Consider the following 27,026-nt stretch of genomic DNA (forward strand, 5'->3'; position numbering starts at 1 on the left):
CTCATGAAGCTTACATGATTCATGATTTATGGAATATTTTTAAAAAGAATATCTTATTAATGAGTTCTGTAGTAAGCAAAGAAAGACTGCATTTTGATTGAAAGAGACATGTGACACAGAATCACATGAGAGCCTGGGTCAACTTTCCAAGGGGATGTGTGGTCCTAACTGAAAACAGTCTTCTTGCTAAAGATTTGGTTGTAGCTGTAATTTTCACCCATTTACAAGATATCTGGCCCCTGTAAGATACCAGCTTGAGGAGAGAGAATGCTTGAAGAGGCTGCTGGCAGCTAGAGTGAAGATCAAGAAAAGGACCATCAATCTCTACTGGGAACGGATTTGGACTTTACTTCTGGGATCTTGGCCCATACCCGAACTCTGTGAGGTTCTATTTGGGGGGAACTTAACTTATTTAGCTTAGGAAGTTAGTCAATAGGAAAGTTATTAGTTTTGGGGATAAGATTTAGAAATTACCCTTCTCCTTGTTACCCTCATTCCTATCCAATTTCCCCATTAATAAATTAAAAATATTTAGATGTTTATCTCTTGTTTCTTCCCCTTAAACATCCCATAATAACAGTTCTAATAAAGTTTTTTAATACATTTCTGTAAAAATAATCAAGATTAATGTAAAATGGGTTAAATAAAATTTAGTACAATAGTTCTTTGACAGAAGGGGCTTCTGCACTATGAAAAGAAATTACATAAATAACATTTTTAAAAAGATAAAATATACAGAGAGAGAGAGAGAGAGAGAGAGAGAGAGAGAGAGAGAGAGTGTGAGTGAGTGAGTGTTGGGGTTTTCTTGGTAAGAACATTAGATTGGTTTGCCATTTTCTTTTCCAGTTCACTTTATAGAGGAGGAAACCAAGGCAAATGGGATAAAGTGACTCATCCAGGGTCACCCAGGTAGTAAATTTCAAATTTCTGCAGTCATCTTTGAACTCAAGATCATCCCCATTCCAGGTCCAGCCCTCTATTCCTCAGACTTTTAGCTGGCTCTAAACTATACCCTATTGGACAACAATCCAGGACAATTCTGAGGGACTTATTACAAAGAATGCTATCCACTTCCACTTCTGAGAATCAGAATGCAGATGAAAGCATACGATTTTTCAATTGTTTATTTGGGCTTATATTTTGGGGTTTTGATTTTATAAGATTACTCACTTACGAAAATGAACAATATGAAAATGTTTTACATGATAATATATTTATAACCCAGATCTAACTGCCTGCCAGCACCAGGAGGGGGAAGGGAAGGAAGAGAGAGAGGTAAATTTGATAATATAGCTTAGGAAAACTTATGTGGAACTTTGTTATAACATGTAATTGGGAATAAATAAATAAACAAATAAATGAATGAATGAATGAATGAATGAATGAATGAATAAATGAATAAATAAATAACAAAACAGAAAAAAATAAACTATACCTTCTTGATCCTGAATTCTGTCTAATGATGCCACAAGATGAGGGGGAAAGATGTGCATTAAAAACAAACTGAAGCTTAAAGAGAAATAATAGAGCCCCAGAACTTTAGTACTCTCAAGATCTTAGAAAACATGAAAGTTAATTTTCTCATTTTACAGATAGAGAAACTGAGGTAGAAATGCTTCTGGAAACACATAAACTTCCTTGGGGAGTCAGTCAACCATAAAGAGGCTAAAGCAATTCAAATAATTTCTATAAAGATTATTTTATTAATATCATGGAATTAGAGCAGGTCCTTTTTAAATAAGAAAACTTCAATATTGTTTTATGTATTAAAGCTATACCAATAAAAGTCTTCTGTATTGCTTAGGATATTTTGTTGCTTTTCTTGGCCAAATAATATAGAAATTCAATGTTTCATCAGTGATCACTCATTCAGAAAAAATATATTTAGTGCCTATTACTTGAGAAGCACTATGGCTTGTAGAAAGATAGTTGCTACCCTCAAGATGTTTCAAATCAAGCTGGGGATATGTCCAGAAATGCAGACAAATTACCATGCTAGAAAAATAAAATCTATCAGTCTATTAGCTTTAACCAAAAAAGATTAGGAATATTCTGTTGGCATCTTCAAATAAAATAATGGTAGCACTCCATGAAAAACCAGTGAGGGTCTTGGAGAAGAAATAAGGAAATTCTCATAGCTGAGAGAATTGGGATAGACTGCTGGTACAAATTTGTATTCACTGCCAAACAAAATTTCACCAACTAATGTTTTTGTGTATGGCAATTAAGTATGTAAAAGTATTTGTTGATTTGAATTTCTTTGTTTCCCATTCACCTATTATCTAGCTTTATAGATGCCTCAAAAGGTCAATTCAAATAATTAATTAATTAAACCAACTGTGTATTTAAGAGGGATGGTCCCAACAATCCTCAAAACCAACTACTGCAAGAAATAGGATGCTCTATGCTCAATGCCTTTGTTTCATAATGTAATAGAGGGTATTTTGGTGGGTCCCTAGATTATTCCTCTCTCACAAACAGAACATCTCTTTGATTGACAAGATTCAAAGATATAAACTTGATATGAATGAAGTCTAGAAATTCTATTAAATCAATAAAAGGTACAAACTAGGTAGAATTGAATGAAAGTATACGTGCCACAGGGGAAATCTGTGGTTGGCTGAGGAGATTCAACCATGTCCAGGGGGGACATGGATCAAATAGAAATCTAGTTCAGAATCCAACATTACACTAGCAAGTAATCCTTGTGATGGAGCAATTCCAGCCAATACCACAAAAAGGAATTGTACGGTGGAAGTTAAGTGCCTCTCTCCTCCCTACTCCTTGACTGGAAAATGAACTTGTAAACATTTAAAGATCAAAAGATTTGGACTTCTCATTGGAAATAGTGGTGACATCCCCAAAATAACAGTAGTTAATGAAATTGTCTAAATCAAGCCTGAAATCTCAGTGGACATACTGAGGAAAGGCAGTTTCAAGAATCTACAAAGGCATCAAATTTCATGAGAATTCCTCAAAGGGAGAAAAAGACTTCTATTAACTTTGAAATTGTGGGATATGTCTTTGCTACACATGTGCCAAGCCCTTGTCCTTTCTCTATGTACTTGTAAGGGTGTCTTGGAATTTTTGGGAAGAGTGTTTTATAAAAACTGTTCTTACTTTATACTTTACCATATTAGTAACTACCCTTTTCTAAAGTCTAATGAAGTCTGTCTAACTAATAAACAATGGGGATCCCAACAGATGGCGATTCATAAGTGATATTAGACATACCTCAGTTCCTCAGGGTTTATCCCTAGGACCTTGAGAAGAGAAGTAGTCAACCACCCTCTAGAGACCCTATCTGTCAAGTAGGGGTTGGAAAATTGTGTTACAATTACCAAATTTTTAAATAAAATTAGCTGTATTACTGAAAAGGCAAGATTGCTAGGAAATAATAAAACTTGAACTCTTCTTGAATCCACCCATTTAAGAGTTAAGATCTAAGATGGCAGAGAGAAGAATAAGAATAGTTTGGGCTGTGATGCAAATAATTACTCTGGTACAGATAATTTATGTGATTTAGGGACTACAATATGAAATGTGGTTGGTTCACCAACCAAAGAGGCTACCCACTGAAATAATCAAATACATCAACACTTCTGCTGCTATATTAACAGGAAAAACATAGATATACTTTTCAAAATAATACAAATTTCTTCTATAACTCTTTGATGTATTTTCTGACTTTAAACTGCAGCACAACAAAAACAAACCTTTTTGATTCTCTGTCATACTCTTCTCCAATCCATACATATGACTGGCATGCCAACAAAGAAGAAACATCAAGTTCTTGTACATCATGAGTTGATGCCAGGACAATTTCATTTATGTTTGCCTACAGAGGAGAAAAGAGTTCTGAGCAAAGAACTTGGATGGCAATATTTATTATAATTTTATATAATGTTTAAAGATTAAATAAAATACATTTTCTTACCTTGTTAACTGCAAATGCCATAATCATGTCAGATTCTTTATGGATAATTTTTGCTTTCCCTCCTGGGTAGCCAAGATCAGCTTCAACCTAAAAAATATGTGCCACTAGGCTTTAACTATAGTGTCCATGAAAAAAATAAGTACATATTAACAAAATGAAAAATAAATACATGCATGAAAAGGTAAGTAGTCTCAAGATTAACCTTGACAAATTTGTTTAAATCCCCCAATACATTAAAAGCACCCAATTTGCAAAAGCTTCTCTTTATGATCACAAGATTCTGATGATCAGGTGACTATCACAAAAGACATCTAATATATCTTTTGCTGGTAGTCTATTATAATAATAGACTTCTTCAGTCTGTTCCAAAACTGTGTACAGCTACTTCAAGATGAAAGTGTGAACTTCAAGGAGGTCAAAGTGAAAAATGGTGCATGAGCAAGAAGGGAAGAAGCCACAGTAAAGAAAAACCCTTGGAAGTAATGAGAGGTAAAAAGAAGAAGAGGAAAGAGATAAAAGAAACAGCTGAAAAAAAAAGTTAAAAGGGGAAAAAAAAAGAAAGGTGTGATGGATAGAAAAAAGAACATTGGGAGGAAAAGGGCCAATAAAGGGGAAGAGGAGAAAGATAAAACTACCCAAGAGCAGTCTGAAAACTAAGGGTAAAGTGAACAAAATGAGAAAAGAGGGAAGAAGATATATGAGTTAGGCATTCGATTGTTGATTCATTACATTTAAATAACAACTACAAGAGAACAAAGAGAAAATAATAAAAATGTAATATGCAACTGAGTTGAGAGGCGGGGAACAATAACCATTCTGCTTCTAATTAGTTTGGCAAATTTTTAAAGGTCTCTGTTAGTATTACAGAATAAAGAGCTAGTTTCTTGGAAATTTTATATGGGATCTTAATATAGAAGTTTGGGACAGATACTACCTTGTTTGGGCAATCTTCCACTACGAAGTTTTGTTTGACCTGCTCTTCAAGATCTTCTACAGACTACACAACATCACACGGTCACAAACACAAAACACATGCATGAAATAAATTTTTAAAAGAAATGAAAATATTATAATGGAAATGATTACCCCACCACTAAAAGAAAAATATCATTATAAATTATTTTTAGAAGCACAAAAATAAAAAAAAATTTTAAGAAAAATTAATTTAAATATGATGTCAATTTCCACAAAATGTAAAAATATGACAAAATAGCTAGGGATAAAGCACAAACAAGTTCAAAGAATATTTCTTTTAAAAAGTCTCTATATTCCAACTTTCTGTCTTCTTGCATAATTTACACTTATATTTAGAACTATAATTTTTAAAGAAAAACATCTATGATTGAGGTGAGAGGAGGGATGTCAATGAATAAAAAGGTTTTTACACCTTTTACACCTTTTGTGGACTTCTATGCCTTCCTCCATGAGGTTAAATACTCAATATTTCTATTAAAATGCTAAGTTATGACTAAAATGAGAAGAAAAAAAGGGAATTCCCTTTGATCTTATTTCTCACAGACTCTACACATGCACAATTCCAATACTTTGGAGATAAAGGAGAAATAACAATGATCAAAACATCCTCCTCAGGTGATTTTGCTAACTTAATAATTAATAATTAATAATGACTTAATAATTCAGAGGAGGTTCCTATCTCTAAACCCAAATTAAAATACTCATATGACAAGATTAAATGGCCATTTTCTAATCTGAGAGAATAATGAAGATAAGCAAAACAATTAAGATTGTTAATTCTTATTATGCCTGTTAATTCTCTGGTTAATTTCAAGGTGAAGGAGATAAATGTTCTTTTCACTATACCAGCAATTTAAATGAGAAAAAAAACCCCATCACTATTCATTAATAAAGGCCCTCCTTAACTCACAATCTGAGAAAAGACAATTTTTTCAGAGTTCAAAAATGTTATCCTCTCAAATTCTTCCTTCTTAACCTCAGGACTCTACCAATCAATTAAGAGAATCTTGAGAGTTTGAGGGGATTAAGAGATCACTTAGTTTAATGTTTATGGATGAGTAGTTCATATTTAGCTGGAAGACAACTGGGCATCCACATCTCATTCAGTTTCTTCTTTGCAAAGGCAATGCCCTTCTATGTTGTGTTTTTACCTTTGTAATTCACCTTCCTCTGAGAATTAGCCTGCATGAACTTTAGTTCATCCTGAACTTTAGCCTGAACTTTAGTTCATCCTGTCCATTTCTAAAGGCTAATAAATACAAAAGTTACAAATTTTTTAAAAAGTTAAAATTTAAAAATTACCTTTACTTTATTTCCAATCATGGGTGCTCAAGCAATCATAATTTGAATTAGATTTGTTAAATTAGAGTTAAATACTCCTAAAATCCTTTACTTGGAAATGTAATTCAGGGGGTAGCTGTGTAGCTCAGTGGATCAAGAACCAGGCCTAGAGATGGGAAGTCCTATGTTCAAATCTGACCTCAGACACTTCCTAGCTGTGTGACCCTGGTCAAGTCACTTAACCCCCATTGTCTAGTCCTAAACACTCTTCTGCTTCCAAAGCAGAAGGTAACGGCTTAAAAAAATGTAGTTCAATGGTGAAATTTCTTTGTAGCCAAGTTAAAGGAAAAATATTCTTTGACGTTATTATAACAGATACACTCTGGAAAAAAGCTTTGTTTCTAAACTAACTAAAGGTTGGTTTGAACTACTGTGAACCTACTATGAAAATGAAATCATGTGGACTTTACTTTCAAAACAGTTGCTAAGAGTCTCAGATGTCTATGAAGGACAGTGTGTTTCAATAATTAGTTATACAAAGTGCTTAAAGATTTTCAAAATTTAATTACAATGAAAATTAAAAAATATAGCAATGACTTAAATAGGAAAATTAAAACATAAAATGGCTATAAACTATAAAAGTATTTCTTTTATCTAATTACCTCACTCTGCCTTCTTTTCTTAGTAAATATATATCTAATAAATGTCTCTTGAAGGATTTCTTGTTTAACAAGAAAATGCCAGAGTCGTTTAGCTGGAAATGCAGAGGAATCTCTGGATCTAGAGAAAAAAACAAACCAAACATCATTTTAGTTGAAAGAACATGTTGTCCATCCAGCAGTAACTTGGTACATTTGGATAAAACTAAGGGGCTCTGTAGGAGAAGCTTTTGCCTAAGATCAGAAGCCCAGGTGCCATACTGAGAGCTGGGGAATAAGATTTCAAAAAGCTATAAATTCTATCCAAGCAAATTCCCAGCCACTGTACTAGAACTAAGTTAATATCTAAATTAAAACCTAGAATTTTAGGCAACAGGAAACTAAGGACAAAAGGCAAATAAATTTAGAATAGGTGCGAAACCGGGGTTAAACAATAAGGACATTTATAAACTATGAGTTGTTGACGTTTTCATTTAAAGCACTTCATGGTAAATCCCCTTTAAATATTTAAGTGCCATATTATTACAAAAGTGGAATTGGAGGAAAAGGAAGGAAGTATGTAGTCTTCTCCTAGGGCAGTGATGGCAAACCTTTTAGAACTTTTTAGGGACCCTGGTGGTGGTCGTGAGGACAGGCTCCCAGCTGGCGGGGGTGGACTCCTACCACCATAATACCCATCCCTATATCCAGCCACCCCGGGGTTGCCTATAGGGCTGCAACACATGTGGGGGGTGGGAGCAGGGGGCAGAGGGAGCACAAAGAGGCTTTGGGGGGTGGGATCATCCCCCCAGACTGGCAGCTGGAGGGGAAGGAAGAAAGTGGAGATCTTTTAGGGGGTGGGGTGGGCCCAGTGGTGGGAGAGGAGACTCCACCCTCACCCCCACATCCCCTGCAGCCCCAAGTCCCATACAGAAAAGGGAGAAAGGGAGGGGAGTGGCCTAAGTGGAAAGGGGCGTCAGGGATGGTGCAGTGCCCATGCCCACAGAGATGTCTCTTTGTTCCATCTTTGGCACATGGGCCATAGGTTTGCCATTTTAGTATTAGGGTGTGGAGATCACAACAAGAAGTAGTAGTAATTTGAAACAAGAAGGACACATCCCTATGGGGTTGATCAGAGAACTTCAAGCTAACCAGAATTGTGCTGTGCACGGCATTCTGAAACACCATAAACATAGATAAATATATTTAGAAGATATAGCACTGGATCCAGAAAAGAGTCCTTTTGAATGAATATCTATTGTAATTCATTAATTAAATTATGCCACAGTTATTAAGCTGCATATCTGTGTACTTATATTCTATTATAGCTTTATTGGCTAGAATAGATTTCAAATGAAAATATTCTTCATATAGGTCACTTAGTTTTATCCTTTTCAAAAGTTATCAGTTGCACCCTCAACCATTGCCAACTGTCTAGACTACATGCTGGGATCCATACAATGATGTATAAACTGAACAGTATAAAATACATTAAAAAATCATCCTAAATGCCTACACCTAGCCTTCCTAATAATAGGTTTGTGACATATTTACACATAGGAGAATATCACTCCAAAAAAGATTATCTAAGAGCTTTCTTACTTGAATGGAGTATTTTCAGGGTCTAACATTGCTTTATTGCGTAGAGTAGCTGGTCCAGCTCCTAGTGCACTGTCAACTGGAAAGGTATTAATATAGTTTGGGGGTGGCCCCTCAAATTGGTCCATTTTCTCTTGTAGGATCTGCTCCCAGTTTTCCAAATTCTTTATCACAGCAATGCCTAATGGGGAAGTTACAGGAAGATCTAAAGAATGACAAAAATCATTATTTTAGCAACAATGAAAATTATAACAATGCATATCACCAAATATATTTTTTTAAAAAACAATTCTTATAGCTAATCTGCTAATGCTACTGCAAAATGCAAACAAAAGAAAAAATATATAAACCTAATCATCATTTTGTTGATTGCTTAAAAAATCATAACCATTGTAATGCTTCTAATACTACTTTGTGGGATAGGATAGGGGATGGATCTGTGATTTCATTGTTCAAGAAATTCATAGGTAAGGAAGCTCCCTTTACTAACATAGGTTAGCACCTTCTCTGCAACTTATTGTCTTAGAGAATTGACTAGAGCACTGAGAAGTTCAGTGACTTGGCCAGGATCATACAACCAACATATATTCAAGAGAAACTTGAACCTGAATTCCTGTTGGCTTCTATCTACAATGTTACACTGCTAGTTGATATTACTACCCGTTTTCTTCTTTAAAATTATCATGAATGTTCTTTTTCAGTAAGTCATCTACATTTCTGACATAATAAAAAGATGTAAGTAGTATCATTTCCTCAAGAGTTTGAAGTACTTTTTTTACTGCTGCTCTTATTTTCCCCCTAACAATAGACTTTTGCATAATTTCCCTTAGGCTAACCTGCAGTCAACTCAGTGAATTCTAATGGAGCCAAATAAAGAACCCAAGTCCCTGGGTCTCCTAGTTTGGCGTTCTATCCAGATGAGTTTACTCAAATAAACAAAATGGAAACACCAAATGAGGTTCAATATTTCACTGCTTCATAAAAGAAGTTCTATTCATTGCCTTCAGGATTTTAGAATGTGTACCAATATATACATTATCAATTATTCTGATGGCTACAAAAGCATTTCCTGGCACTTACCCAGTTTTCCTTGATAACCACATGCAGATTTTGGGCTGTGACCCTAATTTGCTAGTGTATGGTTCTCTACTGCCTAGAACCATGCCAGAATCCAAGAATTTTAGATTATTGTTGTCATTGTTGCTCTCCATTGACTTGTATATGTGACATTTTATTTATATATATATATATGTATATGTATATATAAACTTTTTAAATTATTTATGTAAGTATAGAAAATACTTTTCTATACTTATTAAATGAAAACAATAAAACAGAATACAAAATGATGCATAATTTTAAAAGCATTCATTTCACTTTGAAGTATACTTTTATGTTTATAAACATTTCTCACTTTACATAAGTGGGCAATTCTGTAGACCATTATATAAAGTACTTTTTACGTATATGAACTGATGTGGGGAAGGGAAGGCAGGAGAAAGGCAGGAAAAAGGCACACTGTTGAGGGAGGAGGCTGGCACATGACTCAAGAACACATGGGGGCTGAGGACAGAGAAGCAAGAGCAGGAGGAGGAACACACGGGGCCTGGCCAGTACTAAGAGAAAGAACATACATGGGGACACACATGAAGGTCAGACACCAGAGAGGACAAGCAACATGTGGGAGCCAGAGATAGACACAAAAGAGATAAATGATAACCACGAGCTAATGGATAGAAGACAGACAGACAGGTGGGTAGACAGAGCAAGGAAAAGGTTTCCTTTCTTGGCATCAGAGGTCTTAAGCCAAGCCTCAATCTGGCAGTGGCAGTGACATCCATTCTTTCACCTGGACTTTTTTTTTTTAAGTTAGCATTAAAAGTTGGTTGGGGGGAGGAGGGAGGATTAAGCCTCAAAGCACAAAATCAAGGGGTAGAAGCAGAGAGAACACAGTACTATAAAGTTAATTGGGGGGGGGGGGGGTTTAAAACACAGATTTCTTTCAGAATTTTTTACATAAAGTTGAGTTTGTATAACTGTGAATTTACATAAAGCTAGAACCATCTGCATATCAGAATATGCATTTGTCTACTAACATGTGGGTTCACATTATCTCACACAGAATTATGTGGCCACATCAAGGCTTCTAAAATAGAGGAAATATCCAGTTTCCCCCAAAATGCCAAATTGCCCAGATCCAGTGAAAGTTACTTTTGCTAAGAAAGGAAAATAGATATCCCAAGTTTAAAATGAGCAGTGGTTTACTCAATCTCAAATGCAAAACTTTTTTTTAATCAAAAAATTTTTGAGAACTTTGGAAAAGTCAGTCACTCCTAAGAAATAATTAAAGTAAATTACTTAAATACAAACTCCAAGCTCACCTGAGAATTCCAGACCAACAATAGGAAAGAAATTCCGGACATTATGAAGTGCAAGTTTAACCATTGCCAGATGTATAAGGGCCCAGCTGTATAAAGAGAATGATCTTCATTAACTCAAAAATAAAAGTAAGTTCTTGCTTGACTTCCTCAGCTCTTCTTTTCCTCTAAGCAAACTACATAACAAAATTCCTAAAAAGACTGTTACAATCATGGTAATATACATCTGCAAATGCTGAATTTTTTGCTACGTTCCCTAATCAAATTCCAGTTTAAAGTATTGTTCAAAAACTGTTTCAAATATTCAAGTATTTTGTGTCAATTATGTCAGCCCAACTTTTGAGAAAGGTTTTTTAAATGGGATTCATGGAATACAGTACCCTGAAAACATAAAAAGGGGGGGGGAATATTATATGTCTTATATAACATGTGATTAAACCATACTGTCTTTGCAATCCTTTTCCTTTCTAGTCAGTTAGGTAAAAGGGAATCAGAAAAAATAAAAGAGCCATTGCTCAAAAATATGTCCTTTGAACACTCCAATAATTATAAGTCAGTTGAGATTAACAAGATAATTTTTAAAAGTCAAAATACCTGTTTAAAAGGATTATACCCAGTCATTCACAACTTGATAGGAATTAGTCAAATTAGCTTCTGAAGAGTATCATCCACTATCCTTCCTTCTACTCTGAAGGAAAAGAGATTGATCCCAACTCCTCTCACCTCTCCCAATATTTTGCTCCATTATCCATCCTTAGTAACTCTTCTTTTCATTGTCAAACTTTTTGGGAAAAATTTTCTAATACCCAAAGCCAGTGTTTCTTCATTATCCACTTTCTCTTCAATTTCAAGCATTCTGATTTCTATACATTTTTCTAGAGTCTCAGGTATCCTTGGCTCTTTGTTCCTCCTCACAGTTGCCAAATGGTGTCATTTTTACCTTTGCATCTATCACAAATGACCTATCACTTTAGTGATAGCACCTTTTCATCACCTCTCACTTAGATATTTGCAACAGCCCTCTAACTGGACTCCCCACCTCAAGTTTTTCCTAACTTAAGTCTGTCTTTCCCATATCTGACAAAGTCCTTTACCTTGACACAAATATGACCATTCCCCTCCTAACTCTCCTCCCCCACCCCAAATACCCCCAGTGGCACTATATTACCTCTAAGCAAAACAGAAAATGCCTCTGTGTAGCTTTTAAAGCTCCTTAGAATCTTTCTCAAAACTATCTTTGAGGAATCACTATATTATTCTCCCTCTCACTTACTATCCAGCCAACCTGGCCTTCACTCTGCTTCTCCCGTGTCTAGTATACACTCCCTTAGCATCTCTACCTCTGAGAACTCCCCTGTTGCCTTCCTTCAAAATGCAGCTCCAGCGCCACCTCTGCATGAAGTCTTTCTTGATCTTCAACTGCTAGTGCCCTCCCTCCTAAGTACCTTATTTATAAAGATTTTATTTATTCTCTATATTCTGCACACATGTGTGTGCACACATACACACACACATGCATGCATAGTCTCCCCCATCAGAATGACAAATGACAAGGAGGCAATCCATTGCATTCATATTCCTTAATTGGTTCATCCATTCCCAGCTGGTGGGAACCACTCTAGTTTCCAGTTCTTTGCCAGTACAAAAAGAATGAATATATTTTTGTGCATATGGATCCCTTTGATGTCTTTGGGGTATCATCCATTAGCCTGATCACACTGTTTCTCCAGCAAGAAATCTACCCATTCTTCCACCCCTTCCACCTTCCTTCACCCTCCACCACTCTCCAATGGAACACCTACATTTTTAAAGCTCAATGCACATATCATATTCATTATCAAGTCATTTATGATTCCTTAACAACATTAATATTAATATTAATATCAGTGAAGACCTTTTGGGTCCAGGCCTTACAATCTATTTTCTTTGTTCTTAGGTAACTGGCTTACCATGTTTCACTGTATTAAAGTTATCTCTTTTATGTCATATTGCTATACCAGACTGTAAGCTCTATAAGTGCAAGGAACATGTCTTATCTAAACTCTAAATTGCCCCCAGATGCCTAGCAAGTTTCCTGCTAATGCTCAAGTCTCCTCTATCTTTAGATTAATAATTAAAATAGCATACTAAGGCTCATTAGGTACTGGTGAGATCAAAGTTATTATTTGAGCCAACACCACAGAACAGATTTTGCTTTTTGTCTCTGAATGCAAAGCAACATTTTTAAAAATTCCTCATCAGTAAGTTTTCAGTGTAGGAAGTCACAACTTACCGACTATCAGACTTGAGAATGAGCAACAAAAAGCTACTGACGGAGATGTACATAAATGGTACCTTTGTATTTTCCATGTTGGAAAGAGAAGCAGTAATTTAACATATAGACAAGTACTTCATTGTTTTAACAGAGTAAAGAGTTTTTTCTCCTTGGGATCTTCCTCTCAATGAAAAGACTCATGCTGTGCTTTGCAGTAGGTAAAAGTATTTCCTTTGCATTGGGAATAAGACAGAAGACATTCACAACTTTTCACCTTTTTTTCTGGCAATCTGCCACCCCATCCCTGTTACTCTCCACTCTAGCTACTGCCAAAGAGAGAGGCTCTCAACTAAAAATGATTTGTTCTTGTATAAAACCCTAAAGATCTTAATGTAGGTAATGTTGGACTACTTGTTCCAAGTAGAAATCAATATATTCTTAAGCCAAAATAAAGAAGATGAGCAAAATGGATCCAGATACATTCTTCACTCACCTATAGGAGTTTGGATCTCGATGCTCCTGGATCTGTGTGTCAGAAAGAAAAGCATCTTCCTCCTCTTCATCACTATGAATGCTTTCATCTGAATCATATATAAGGCCACTATCAGATAAAGGGAGAAATGGCTGCAATGAAAGGTAAAATGATTTTTAAAATGCAAAATAGGCCCATTTTCTAATTCAGATGTGACATTTAAATAATATCAATTTCAGTCTGAAAATCAAACTGTGGTTTATTGTCAGTTGGGTTCTTGATTTTGATAAGATTCTCATTAATAACAGACTGAAAACTTATGAGCCTTCAATGACCAGAATGTTATTCTGGCTGTAGCAAATACAGGAAATAGTCAGAAACTCAATAGGAAGTGAGTTATGCAATAAGAATAGGAATGAAGTAGACACTTAGGGCTGAAAAACCTCCCAATAAATTCTTTTTTTTTTTTTTTAGTTATTCAAGTTATTGTCATTTTTATTATTTAGAAAAGCAAAATGAATATCAGAGAAGTCAAACGTCTTTCCTCAGATGGCAAAGGTAATAATTATTGGAGTCAGGATTTGAATCCAGACCTGACTTGCCTTTCAGTTCTACATTGTACATTGTACATTCTACATGAGGCTTTGATTAAACTTTTTTCCTTTTTTGCTTAAAGCTCTCTAGCTCTTTTTTTTTTTTTAATATATTTTATTTGGTCATTTCCAAGCATTATTCGTTAAAGACATAGATCATTTTCTTTTCCTCCCCCCCCCTCACCCCCCATAGCCGACGCGTAAATCCACTGGGCATTAGATGTTTTCTTGATTTGAACCCATTGCTTTGTTGATAGTATTTGCATTAGAGTGTTCATTTAGAGTCTATCCTCTGTCATGTCCCCTCAACCTCTGTATTCAGGCAGTTGCTTTTTCTCGGTGTTTCCACTCCCATAGTTTATCCTTTGCTTATGAATGGTGTTTTTTTCTCCTGGATCCCTGTAAGTTGTTCAGGGACATTACACCACCACTAATGTAGAAGTCCATTACGTTCGATGATACCACAGTGTGTTTGTCTCTGTGTACAATGTTCTCCTGGTTCTGCTCCTCTCGCTCTGCATCACTTCCTGGAGGTTGTTCCAGTCTCCATGGAACTTCTCCACTTTATTATTCCTTTTAGCACAATAGTACTCCATCACCAACATATACCACAATTTGCTCAGCCATTCCCCAATTGATGGGCATCCCCTCATTTTCCAGTTTTGGGCCACCACAAAGAGCGCAGCTACGAATATTTTTGTACAAGTCTTTGTGTCCATTATCTCTTTGGGGTACAGACCCAGCAGTGCTATGGCTGGGTCAAAGGGTAGATATTCTTTTAGCACCCTTTGGGCATAGTTCCAAATTACCCTCCAGAATGGTTGGATCAGTTCACAGCTCCACCAGCAATGAATTAATGTCCCTATTTTGCCACATCCCCTCCAGCATTCATTACTTTCCTTTGCTGTTATGTTAGCCAATCTGCTAGGTGTGAGGTGATACCTCAGAGTTGTTTTGATTTGCATCTCTCTGATTATAAGAGATGTAGAACACTTCTTCATGTGCTTGTTAATAGTTTTGATTTCTTTATCTGAGAACTGCCTATCCATTTCCCTTGCCCATTTATCAATTGGAGAATGGCTTGATTTTGTGTACAATTGATTTAGCTCTTTATAAATATGAGTAATTAAACCTTTGTCAGAGGTTTCTATGAAGATTTTTTCCCAATTTGTTGTTTCCCTTCTGATTTTAGTTATATTGGTTTTGTTTGTACAAAAGCTTTTTAGTTTGATGTAGTCAAAATTATTTATTTTACATTTTGTGATTCTTTCTATATCTTGCTTGGTTTTAAAGCCTTTCCCCTCCCAAAGGTCTGACATGTATACTATTCTGTGTTTACCCAATTTACTTATGGTTTCCTTCTTTATGTTTAAGTCACTCACCCATTTTGAATTTATCTTGGTGTAGGGTGTGAGGTGTTGATCTATTCCTAGTCTCTCCCACACTGTCTTCCAATTTTCCCAGCAGTTTTTATCGAATAGTGGATTTTTGTCCCAAAAGCTGGGATCTTTGGGTTTATCGTATACTGTCTTGCTGAGGTCACTTTCCCCCAGTCTATTCCACTGATCTTCCTTTCTGTTTCTTAGCCAGTACCAAATTGTTTTGATGACTGCTGCTTTGTAATATAGTTTTAGGTCAGGGACTGCAAGGCCCCCATCATATGTGTTTTTTTTCATTATTTCCCTGGATATCCTTGATCTTTTGTTCTTCCAAATGAACTTTGTTATGGTTTTTTCTAAATCAGTGAAGAAGTATTTTGGTAGTTCAATGGGTATGGCACTAAATAGATAAATAAGTTTGGGTAGGATGGTCATTTTTATTATATTGGCTAGTCCTATCCATGATCAGTTAATGTTTTTCCATTTGTTCAAGTCTAGTTTTAGTTGTGTGGCGAGTGTTTTGTAGTTGTGTTCATATAGTTCCTGTGTTTGTCTTGGGAGGTAGATTCCTAGGTATTTTATTTTGTCTAAGGTGATTTTGAATGGGATTTCTCTTTCTAGTTCTTGCTGCTGAGCTGTGTTGGAATTATATAGAAAAGCTGATGATTTATGTGGGTTTATTTTGTATCCTGCAACTTTGCTAAAGTTGTTGATTATTTCAATTAGCTTTTTGGTTGAATCTCTAGGATTCTTTAAGTAGACCATCATGTCATCCGCAAAGAGTGATAACTTGGTCTCCTCCTTGCCTATTTTGATGCCTTCAATTCCTTTATCTTCTCTAATTGCTACTGCTAGTGTTTCTAGTACAATGTCAAATAGTAGAGGTGATAATGGGCATCCTTGTTTCACTCCTGATCTTATTGGGAATGCATCTAGTTTATCCCCATTGCAGATGATATTAGCTGTTGGTTTTAGATATATACTGTTTATTATTTTTAGGAATGACCCTTCTATTCCTATGCTTTCTAGTGTTTTTAATAGGAATGGGTGTTGTATTTTATCAAAGGCTTTTTCTGCATCTATTGAAATAATCATGTGATTCTTGCTAGTTTGCTTGTTGACGTGGTCAATTATGTGGATGGTTTTCCTAATGTTGAACCAGCCCTGCATCCCTGGTATGAATCCTACTTGATCATGGTGAATGATCCTTCTGATCACTTGCTGGAGTCTTTTTGCTAGTATCCTATTTAAGATTTTTGCATCTATATTCATTAGGGAGATTGGCCTATAGTTTTCTTTCTCTGTTTTTGACCTGCCTGGTTTTGGAATCAGTACCATGTTTGTGTCGTAAAAGGAGTTTGGTAGAACTCCCTCTTTGCTTATTATGTCAAATAGTTTGTATAGTATTGGGATTAACTGTTCTCTGAATGTTTGATAGAATTCACAGGTGAATCCATCAGGCCCTGGGGACTTTTTCTTAGGAAGTTCTTTGATGGCTTGTTGGATTTCAATTTCTGATATGGGATTATTTAGGAATTCTATTTCCTCTTCTGTTAGTCTAGGCAGTTTGTATTTTTGTATATATTCATCCATTTCTCCTAAATTGGTGTATTTATTGCCATATAATTGGGCAAAGTAATTTCTAATGATTGCCTTAATTTCCTCCTCATTGGAGGTGCTGTCCCCCTTTTCATCTTTAATGCTGTGAATTTGCTTTTCTTCCTTCCTTTTTTTAACTAGATTGACCAGTACCTTGTCTATTTTGTTTGTTTTTTCAAAGTACCAGCTTCTTGTCTCATTTATTAAATCAATAGTTCTATCACTTTCGATTTTATTAATTTCTCCCTTAATTTTTAGGATTTCTAATTTGGTTTTCTGCTGGGGGTTTTTAATTTGATCGCTTTCCAGTTTTTTCATTTGCATTTCCAATTGATTGATCTCTGCTCTCCCTTGTTTGTTAATATAAGCATTCAGGGATATGAATTTACCTCTGATTACCGCTTTGGCTGCATCCCAAAAGGTTTGAAAGGATGTTTCGCCATTGTCATTTTCCTCGATGAAATTATTAATTGTTTCTATGATTTCTTCTTTAACTAAACGGTTTTGGAGTATCATATTGTTTAATTTCCAATTGGTTTTAGATTTGGTTTTCCATGTACCATTACTAATCATTATTTTTATTGCCTTGTGATCTGAGAAGGCTGCATTCATTATTTCTGCTTTTCTGCATTTGTGTGCTATGTTTCTGTGACCTAATGTATGGTCAATTTTTGTGAATGTGCCATGTGGTGCTGAGAAGAAGGTGTATTCCTTTTTATCCCTATTTATTTTTCTCCATATGTCTATTAATTCTAATTTTTCTAAGATTTCATTCACTTCTTTTACCTCTTTCTTATTTATTTTTTGATTTGATTTATCTAAATTTGATAATGGTTGGTTTAAGTCTCCCACTAGTATGGTTTTATTGTCTATTTCTTCCTTCAATTCTCCTAGTTTCTCCATTAGAAATTTGGGTGCTATATTATTTGGTGCATACATATTGATTAATGATATTTCCTCATTGTCTATAGTCCCTTTTAACAAAATATAATTACCTTCCCTATCCCTTTTGATCAGGTCTATTTTTGCATTGGCTTTATCAGATATCATGATTACCACTCCTGCCTTCTTTCTATCAGTTGAAGCCCAGAAGGTCTTACTCCATCCTTTAATTCTGACCTTGTGGGTGTCAACCTGCCTCATGTGTGTTTCTTGAAGACAACATATGGTAGGATTTTGGATTCTAATCCATTCTGCTATTCGTCTACGTTTTATGGGTGAGTTCATCCCATTCACGTTCAAAGTTATGATTGTCATTTGTGGATCCCTGGCATTTTGATTGCCTTCCCTAATTCTAACCTTTTCTTCTTCGGCTCTACCTTTTAGTCCAGTGATTTACTTTGAAACAGTCCCCCTTGTCCCCTCCCTTGATGTTTCCCTTTTTAGTCCCTCCCTTTTTGTTCCCTCCCCCTCCCCCCCTCTCTTTCCCTCCCTTTTTGTTCTCCCTCTCCCCCTCCCCCCCTTGGTTTTCCCTTCTCCTTACCCTTGTTGGGTAAGATAGAATTCAAGATCCCAATGGATCTGGAGGTTTTTCCCTCTCAGAGCTGATTTCCCTGAGATTGAGGTTTAAGTAACCCCCCCCCCTCTTCCTCTCCTTCTTATAGGAGTTTTCTTCCCCTCCCCTTCCCATGTGAATCTTTGTGTGAGAATGATTATTCTATTTGGTCTTTCTTTACCCCCTATTTATACATTACATTTTCCCCACATGTTAGTATACATAGGTTGATATAAATGTAGTCCTTATAGAAGAGAGTTTGAGTAAAAGAAGAAGATAACATTTTCCCCTTTCCTTAATATTTACCTTTTCAGGTATTCCTTGCTCTTTGATTTTCGGTGTCAAACTTTCCACAGAGCTCTGGTCTTTTCTTTGCAAAAAGTTGGAAGTCTTCTATTTTGTTGAATGCCCATACTTTCCCTTGGAAGTATATAGTCAGTTTTGCTGGGTAGCTGATTCTTGGTTGGAGACCCAGCTCTCTTGCCTTTCTGAAGATCATGTTCCATGCCTTACGATCATTCAGAGTAGAACTTGCAAGGTCTTGGGTGACCCTGATTGGCCTTCCTTTATATCTAAATTGTCTTTTTCTGGCTTCCTGTAGGATTTTTTCTTTTGTTTGATAGCTTTGGAATTTGGCAATTACATTCCTGGGAGTTGTCTTTTGGGGGTTTAGTGTAGAAGGTGTTCTGTGAGCTCTGTCAGTGGCTGTATTGCCCCCTTGTTCTAGAATCTCTGGGCAATTTTCTTTGATTATATCTTGTATCACCATGTCCAGTTTGGTGTTTATTTCTGGCTTATCTGGGAGTCCAATTATTCTTAAATTATCCCTTCTCCCCCTATTTTCCAGATCTATCACCTTGTCGGTGAGATATTTTATGTTCTCTTCTAATTTCTTGGTATTTTGGCTTTGCTTTATTGATTCTTGCTCTTTTACACGATCGTTGTCTTCCAGCTGCCTGATTCTGGCCTTTAAAGCCTGGTTTTCTTTTACAGTTTGGTCAAACTGGTTTTGTAGATGCGTGAATTTCTTTTGCATTATTTCCAACTTTTCCTCCCAGAAGGCTTCCATCTTTTTGGTCATTTCTGATTCAAATTCTTCATAGGTTTGTGGAGAGTTTCCATTTCCTTTGGAAGGTTTTGGAGCATTTTCTTTTATATTATCTTCTGTCTGCTCTGTATTTTGTATTTTGGCTCCATAGAATGTGTCCAAAGTCGCCCCTTTCTTCTTATTTTTCTTGGTATTTTGGGGCTTCTGTGGTTCTGTGGAGTTTGCCATTTCTGAATGTGGAGGTTTAGTTTTTCTTGTCTCTTTCTGGTGTTCAGAGGCTTTAGTCCTGGGCAGATAGTTCTATGAGCTTTCCCTGGGTTAAACTGAATATGCCTCACTGGAACTGGAATGGAAGGGTCGGACCACGAGGCCACACTCTCCCCCCGGCTCGCTTTCCGGAAGTTGCCTTCAGAATCGCTGGCCGTGAGGCTGTTTCGTCGGCCTGCGGGGGGGGGGGGGGGGGGGGGGGGGGGATGGGCTGCAGCTTTCCCAAGCTCCGGGCAAGGACTTTCACTGAGACTTGGATAGCAGGATCCAGCCCGTGAGGCTGTCTTGCCCGCCCTGAGGGTTGCTGTTGTTTCGACCAGCTCTCTGCAGCGGAAGCCCCAGGCAGTAACTTTCACCGGGACTGTAGAAGGCCCTGAGGGTTCTGCTCTCTGAGCCCGGCCGGGCTGCGGCTTCCGGGAGCCTTGGACTCTGCGCTCCTACCCCTGAGGTCCGAGTGATCTCGGGTTCTGGCTTTTGAGGGGAGCCGTACCTTTTGATCCGGGTCCAGGTCCAGGAGGAGGGTTCCCAGGGTCTGTGCTGTTGATCGTTTTGAATTTCGGCGCCCTAGGAGCTTATATTTTGAGATCGGTCGGGAAGGGTTTTCCGGAGATCTGAGCTTTAGCTTTCTCTAAGCCGCCATCTTAACCGGAAGTCTCGCTCTCCCCAATAAATTCTTAAGAGAATTTTTGACTCCCTAATTTATTATTCCATTAGCCTTTTAAAGTCTACAGCAGATGACACATCCTCCCTCAAAGAAAATATTTTATCAATAGTTACTTGAGGTAGACAATCAGTGCCCTGAAACTACCAAAGTGAACCCAAAATACAAGTTCAGGGACACAGACAGAGAGAGAGAGAGAGAGATAAAGCTTAAAAATTTGGATTAAAAAGTTGTCTTTTTGAAACTTTTAGATTGAAAAAAAAAATTCAGGAATCACTAGACTACTCTGACCAAAGGTCTTTATTGGCCTTTTAATTAGCACCCAGTTCTATGCATTCATGTAGTAGATAAAGGAAGGTCCAAGATCACAACACTAATTAGTAACAAAGCCAAGCCTAGAAGAGTTAGGTCTTTTAATTCCCAGGAGTCCACTGCTACTTTAACTAACCATACTGCAACTAGTCAACATATTGACTTAATAAATATTGATTAAATGTTCAATATATACAATACTAGTCACTAGGAGAAACAAAAAAAGCATGACACAGAGTTCATGCCTTCAGGGAGACAACCACCGTAATATAAATTCATATGTGCTCAGAATCGAGATGAGCGGTAAAGACAGAAAGTGAAATTAGAGGAAAAGTTTGTATATTTTAATGAAGAAGGGGACACTTCAATGAAACTTGAAGAAAGGCAGGAGTGATTAGAATGGAGAAAATCAATCTACATAGAAGGAACATGTGAGCATGGCACAAAAGCTAGAATGTTTGGCATGTTCAGGAGATAGCAGCCCAAGGTAGGAAGAAATAGGTAAGTCTCAACTTGTCTGACACAAAGATGAAGAAAGAATCAAAGATGGCTCTGAAGGAAGAACAATGTACATAGTGGTGGCAACCAAGTAAATGAAAAGATTAATAATACAAAGATTACATACAAAGCATAACTCCACTTCTTCTTAGGAGAAACAATGAACTATGAAGGGAAAACTTTATATATATATTGTTAGAGTCAGTAATTTTATTTATTTTTCTCAGTCACAATTCTTTTTTATTTTTATTTTTTAAATATTTTCCCATGTTTATATAATTATTCATTTTCTTTCCCTCTCCTCTTTCCTCCCCCTCCAAGAGCCAATAAGCAATTCTTCTGTCTTATACAAAGGTTATCACTTAAACCTATTTCCATATTATTCATTTTTTCAACAAAGCAGTAGATGAAGAGAGCAAAGAGCAGATGGTCCACATTTCATAAGTAGGAAGAATAAGAAAGAGAAATTTGGGGTAATCAATAGTAGAAATGCTTCACAGGGCTATAAAAAAGAGAGTTGTTTACAAAGTTATAAAATCCAACCTGTACCTAAACAAGAATTCCTTCATAAAACCTCTGAATTTCAATAACAAAGAAGCTCATTTTATTGTTGGATAGACTATTTGAATAACTAGTAATTTATTAGCTTCTTTTTTTAAAAAAAATCCTATTATTACTTTGCCATATTAACTGGTAAATTTTTGGAGATCAACTAGGAGCATTACATCTTTTTCGGCTATCCCAGGTTCCCTTCAGACTATTCCCTTGTCCTTCTATAAGATCAGTGCTTTACTATTATTTTTGTTGTTGGTTGCTTATACAAATATGTGTTTGTGTATATGTGTGTGCATACACAAAGGAAAAAAGCATAAGGATGTGATAAATACAGAGAGAAAGAAAGAGGAACAAAGACAGAGACAGAGAGAAAAGGGAGGAAAGTAAGCTACAGACATTCAGTTTGGCCCTAAAATCTAAGGAATTTGCAAAATCTATGGGTATTTGTATTTCTAGAGTCAGATTTGACTAGCTCTGAAGTGGTATTCATTAAATATTTAAATGCATAAAATAATCCAAACTTTCATATTGCACTACAATACTTATGCATCTTATATTAAGTTATGCAACATCCCAAATGTAGCTGAAGTATTCTGATTTTCCAGATGTGGGAACAGAGAATTTTTTTACCTGGTTGAAATAATATTTTAAGAGTTAAAAACTACATTATTCACATACCTTACCTTTGCAACAAAATAATCCCACATACTAAGTTCTGGAGGAACAAATTTTTCTCTGTAAGATGGTCTTTCTGCAGGCACTGGTGGGGGGGTTGAATCTTTTACAGGCCTTCCAGGTACCAGCATTCGCATGTTAAACCGTCTCCGATGTTTATCTATTTCTTCAGAAGGTACAGGAGGTGCTGAGTAGGAAGGAAACAGGTGGAGCTCATTTTCTATTTGTTTAAAGAGTTCACACTTCTCTTTACCCCACTAATGAAAAGTTGTAATTTGGCTGAAATTAGTTAGAATAGTATTTGAAAGAGAACTTGTTGCAACTTTCCTGGTGAAATACCAACCTGCCAGCAGCCACATTGGGGCTAGGGAAGAAATTACAAGAGTATTTTCCCCCCCTCACAGCCTGCACTTTTCTGATAGAAAGAGGCTGATTTCCATATAATTAATATGATTTATATATGCAAATACTGTTCTAGGTCCTAGAGGTATCACAAAGAAACACAAAGCCTGCCTTTTAGAACTGTGATCAGGTTAGGAAAATAAAATGTAAATATGAATAACCAAATTCAAAAGCAATATGATGAATAAAATGAATGATAGCAGTTTCTGTACCTTTTCTCCAATTCTATAGTTACCTCTCCCAATTTTCAAAATCGTTCAACTATCATTGGCAGTGGCTCAGTAATTCTTTCATGGCCCAAGGAGTTAACTTAACTGGCTCAAGTTATTTACACTTATGTAGAGTAACCACGTGCTCACTTATTAATCTTCCAACTTATCTTAGGTAATAACTTTCTACTTGGGTTCTCTCATTCCAAGGGTAAAGGTTGGCGCGGATTTAGAACCCACAAAGAAATATACTGGATTTGGAAATGTAGTGGTTCTAGGCAGAAGGCAGGAATTGCTTAGTGCAAGAAGCATCAATATGTGAAACATTGTGCTATGACATTTGTGACATAATTTTAGCATTATGAATAGGGAGGAGGGACCAAAAGGTTCAGTTCTTCTACGTCAGAAGACACGGTTGTTCAATTTTAGGGAAAAAAAAGGAACAAAAATAAAATATGAACATTAAAGAAACAAACATCTTGAATATTGCTTCGAATCTTAGAACCAAATCTGGGTTGAAATTTTTTATATGTTTCTAGAATTCTGTCAGAATTTTGTCAATAAAACATTTTTTTTCTCTAGAACATTATACTTGAACCTTTCTGCTTCTTTCTTTGTATATTCAAACATGTTCATATTTTCCCTACCTCAGAAGATAGACTATAGACAACAGGCATTTCAGAAAACTCTTACTCATGATTATCTGAGAACAGTTGTTCATCCTGATACCAAAATAGTCAAATTGTATTTCAAGGATTTTTAATTAGACTTTAATTTTTTTGAGTTAAAAAAAAGAAAATTGAAACTGCTTTTCTCCAAATTCCAATTATACACATTCACCTGAACATGTAAATGCCATCAAAGTTTCCTCACCTGAAATATTTTCTGATTGTCTTCGAGGCTTTACAACAAGTTTCACTCCACCTCCAAATACAGCAGCCCACATCCGATGGTTTAATGGATGGGCTGCCAGTCTAAATAATTCATTGAAGGAATTTGTGGCAAGGGCATGTATCAGTAAACTTAAGTAGACAGCAACAACAGCTTCAGACAACAAGATGTTTAATTTTGGTTGATCTTCATCTCGAGCAGAACTTAATAAATTAATAAGGGAGCTCACACCTGAAACATTGTAGAAATAATCAGTATATAATACAGAAAGAAAAAATCTGCAAACAATCTAACTGTTAAATGTATCTATAACAAGGACGTACAAACTTTTCTGGGAAAATTGTGCCACACTTAATAGCATTAATGCTTAATAGCTGATATTTTCATTCTTCAAAGTACCGATTGAGTTAGACAAGTATTTAAGTTTGAGGTCAAAAACACCCTCCCATACTTTTATTAGTATTTAAGATTTTCAGCATCTAGAGATTCTTAATTTTTTTTGTTGTCATGGACCCTTTTGGCAGCCTGATGTGCCCTTCTAAGAATAATAGGCATAGGATTATAAAGGAAACCAATTATACTGAAAAACAATTATCAAAATATTTTAAAAAGCTAAGTTGAGAGACCCTAAGTGAAGAAACCCTGATCTTTAGTTACACAGGAAGTGTTGGAAAAATTAAATAGCATTTTTATATAATATTTTTTCATCATCAATCAATACTTAATGTAAAACTGCTTCACGTGATCTTGAACATTTTTTTCCTGTGGCTGTTGATGGCTTGGGTTTCTTCCTTTGAAAACTGCTTCTTCATAGAGATATATCTTTTGGAAGCTGGCTCTTACTACATTTGAATTAGTTTCTTAAATACCGTGGATATAAGCCCTTTATCAGAGAAATTTGCTAAAAAGAATTTTTCCCTTCTAACTTTTGCTACATTTGTTTAAGCAAAAGCTTTTTAATTTCAAACTTGTCTATTTCATCTTACCTTCTCTATCATTTCTTTTTATATCATAACTTCCCTTATCTATGAATCCAAAAGGTGATTTCCTCCTTACTTCTCTAATCTGTTTATAATGTGACATTTTATATCTAGGTCATATTTGCATTTAGAGCTTACCTTGGAGCAATATTATCAGGTATTGGTCTAAACCTAATTTCTGTCAGACTATTGGCTAATTTAATAACAGTTTTGTCAGATATTGAGTTCTTTCCCCAGTAACTGGGGTCAAAACTTCTTTTTTAAGAAAAGCTGCCTATATATAGATTGATATAAAGAAGATACTAACATTTATCCAACTAAAAGCTATGAATTACTTTAGGACTTTCTTTCCAATCAAGATATCAAATTTGGAGGTTCAGTATCTTTGTTTAATAAAAAAAGGTCTAGGCTACTAACAGCCTCATAAAGGGAGGGAAAAGAGAAAGTTGTTAAGAAGTAACTAGACCAAGAGTTTCCATTCCTGGCCTCCAGTAAGAAGTCTCTGTAGGGGGTGGGGGGCATTTTTTTAGGGAAAGGCAGTGAGGTCTAGGCAAATGGGGTTAAGCACTTTGCCCAGGGCCACATAGCTAGGAAGTGTCTACAGCTATATTTGAACACAGATCCTCTTTGACATTAGGCCTGGCACTCTATCTACTCTGTTACCTAGCTGTCCCCAAAAAACATATTTAAATATGCTTCTGGTGTTAGTTTATAGGATCATATATTGAAAATTGGAAAGAATCTCAGAGGGCATTTAGTCAACTCTTTAATTTAACAGATAAGGAAACTAAAGCCCAGAGAGGTTAACAAACTTATCCAAAATCATGGAGGTATAATAAATGGCAGAGACAAAATGCAAACTCAGGTCCCCTTCACTCCAGGAAGGAGAAACAATGTGGATATAATTTAGTTTTTTTTTTCTTTTATTAAAAGAGTAATTATAAAATAAATTCTTTTTCTTCACCTCCTTAATGCCTGTATTTTCTTCACCTCAACAATTCTGAGAAAATGTGACAGTTTTTTGTTCTCTTCATGTTCTTCTTGATGAAATAATTTGATTGTATGCAATAGAAGGAACCCTGAAGACTTGCTTTGACTAGTAAACAGCAAGTTTACTTTGTGTCTATACCTATGATTTTGTTGGTGTGAAGAATTCCCATTGTAGAAACTACTTCAATTGATAGAGACTTGCAATTAGCTATGTGGGAAACAAAGTTCCCACATATTATTTGTTCATGATTACAGTCATTGCTTCTCAGAGAGAGAATTTAAAATCAGGTCTTCCTGGATCCAAGACCAAACTTCTACCTTCTAAACCATACTACTGCATGCTAACTTATACAACTAGTGAACCTGTTGTTAAAAAGAGCTGAACTCTCAATAACTAGAATGTTCCAAAATCTGAGTAAATTAATTATATTATTTGTAAATTTCTTACACTGATAATATAGAGAAATAAATATATATTCCCAGCGAAAGAGGGCCAAGAATTAAGGTTTTAGTATTGTTCAAAAATGAGAAGAAAGCTAAACTAGGTGGCATAATGAATAAAAATTCAAATATTCAGAAAAAGAGATTCTTTGGAAAACAATTTTCATTTTTCTAAAGGTCAAAATTCTTAACATCCTTCAAGCTTTAGAGATTCAGAAACTAGAAACAAAAAAAAAAATTGGCCTAGAAAAAGATCCTACAGAATGGTGAGACAATACTCCTGACCAAATACAAGAAGTGAAAAACAGGAATAGTCTCTTGAAAGAGGAAGTCCCTCAAGGCAACTAAAGAAGATGCCCTCTCCTTTATAGAGAATAATGTTCCCAGAGTCCTTTTCAAGAAGGGTTACATCACACACTTTGAACTGGATCTGAATCATGGCTGGGCACACTAATATTTGAAGTCCTTTTCTTTCTCTAGTTATTTTTAAAATGGTC

The 27,026-nt window shown here is 35.9% G+C and overlaps 1 protein-coding gene across 6 annotated transcripts in view; it reads right to left on the reverse strand.

Moving 5' to 3' along the window:
- Nucleotides 1-27,026, reverse strand: part of DMXL2 (Dmx like 2) — a 163,992-nt gene that overhangs the window by 12,582 nt on the left and 124,384 nt on the right. For 3 of the 6 annotated variants that reach the window (XM_007479954.3, XM_003340055.4, XM_056810195.1), the window contains 9 exons: nt 24,101-24,349; nt 22,625-22,803; nt 13,556-13,686; nt 10,812-10,897; nt 8,434-8,635; nt 6,856-6,973; nt 4,872-4,934; nt 3,938-4,024; nt 3,717-3,838 (listed from right to left, as the gene is read on the reverse strand). In XM_007479954.3, coding sequence (XP_007480016.1) covers nt 3,717-3,838; nt 3,938-4,024; nt 4,872-4,934; nt 6,856-6,973; nt 8,434-8,635; nt 10,812-10,897; nt 13,556-13,686; nt 22,625-22,803; nt 24,101-24,349 — 1,237 coding nt within the window. Of the gene's footprint in view, nt 1-3,716; nt 3,839-3,937; nt 4,025-4,871; nt 4,935-6,851; nt 6,974-8,433; nt 8,636-10,811; nt 10,898-13,555; nt 13,687-22,624; nt 22,804-24,100; nt 24,350-27,026 lie in introns of those variants that run through there. The other 3 variants (XM_007479955.3, XM_001370018.5, XM_056810196.1) reach the window with 2 other exon arrangements.

Source organism: Monodelphis domestica, chromosome 1, assembly GCF_027887165.1.
Source record: "Monodelphis domestica isolate mMonDom1 chromosome 1, mMonDom1.pri, whole genome shotgun sequence".
NCBI lineage: Eukaryota > Metazoa > Chordata > Mammalia > Didelphimorphia > Didelphidae > Monodelphis > Monodelphis domestica.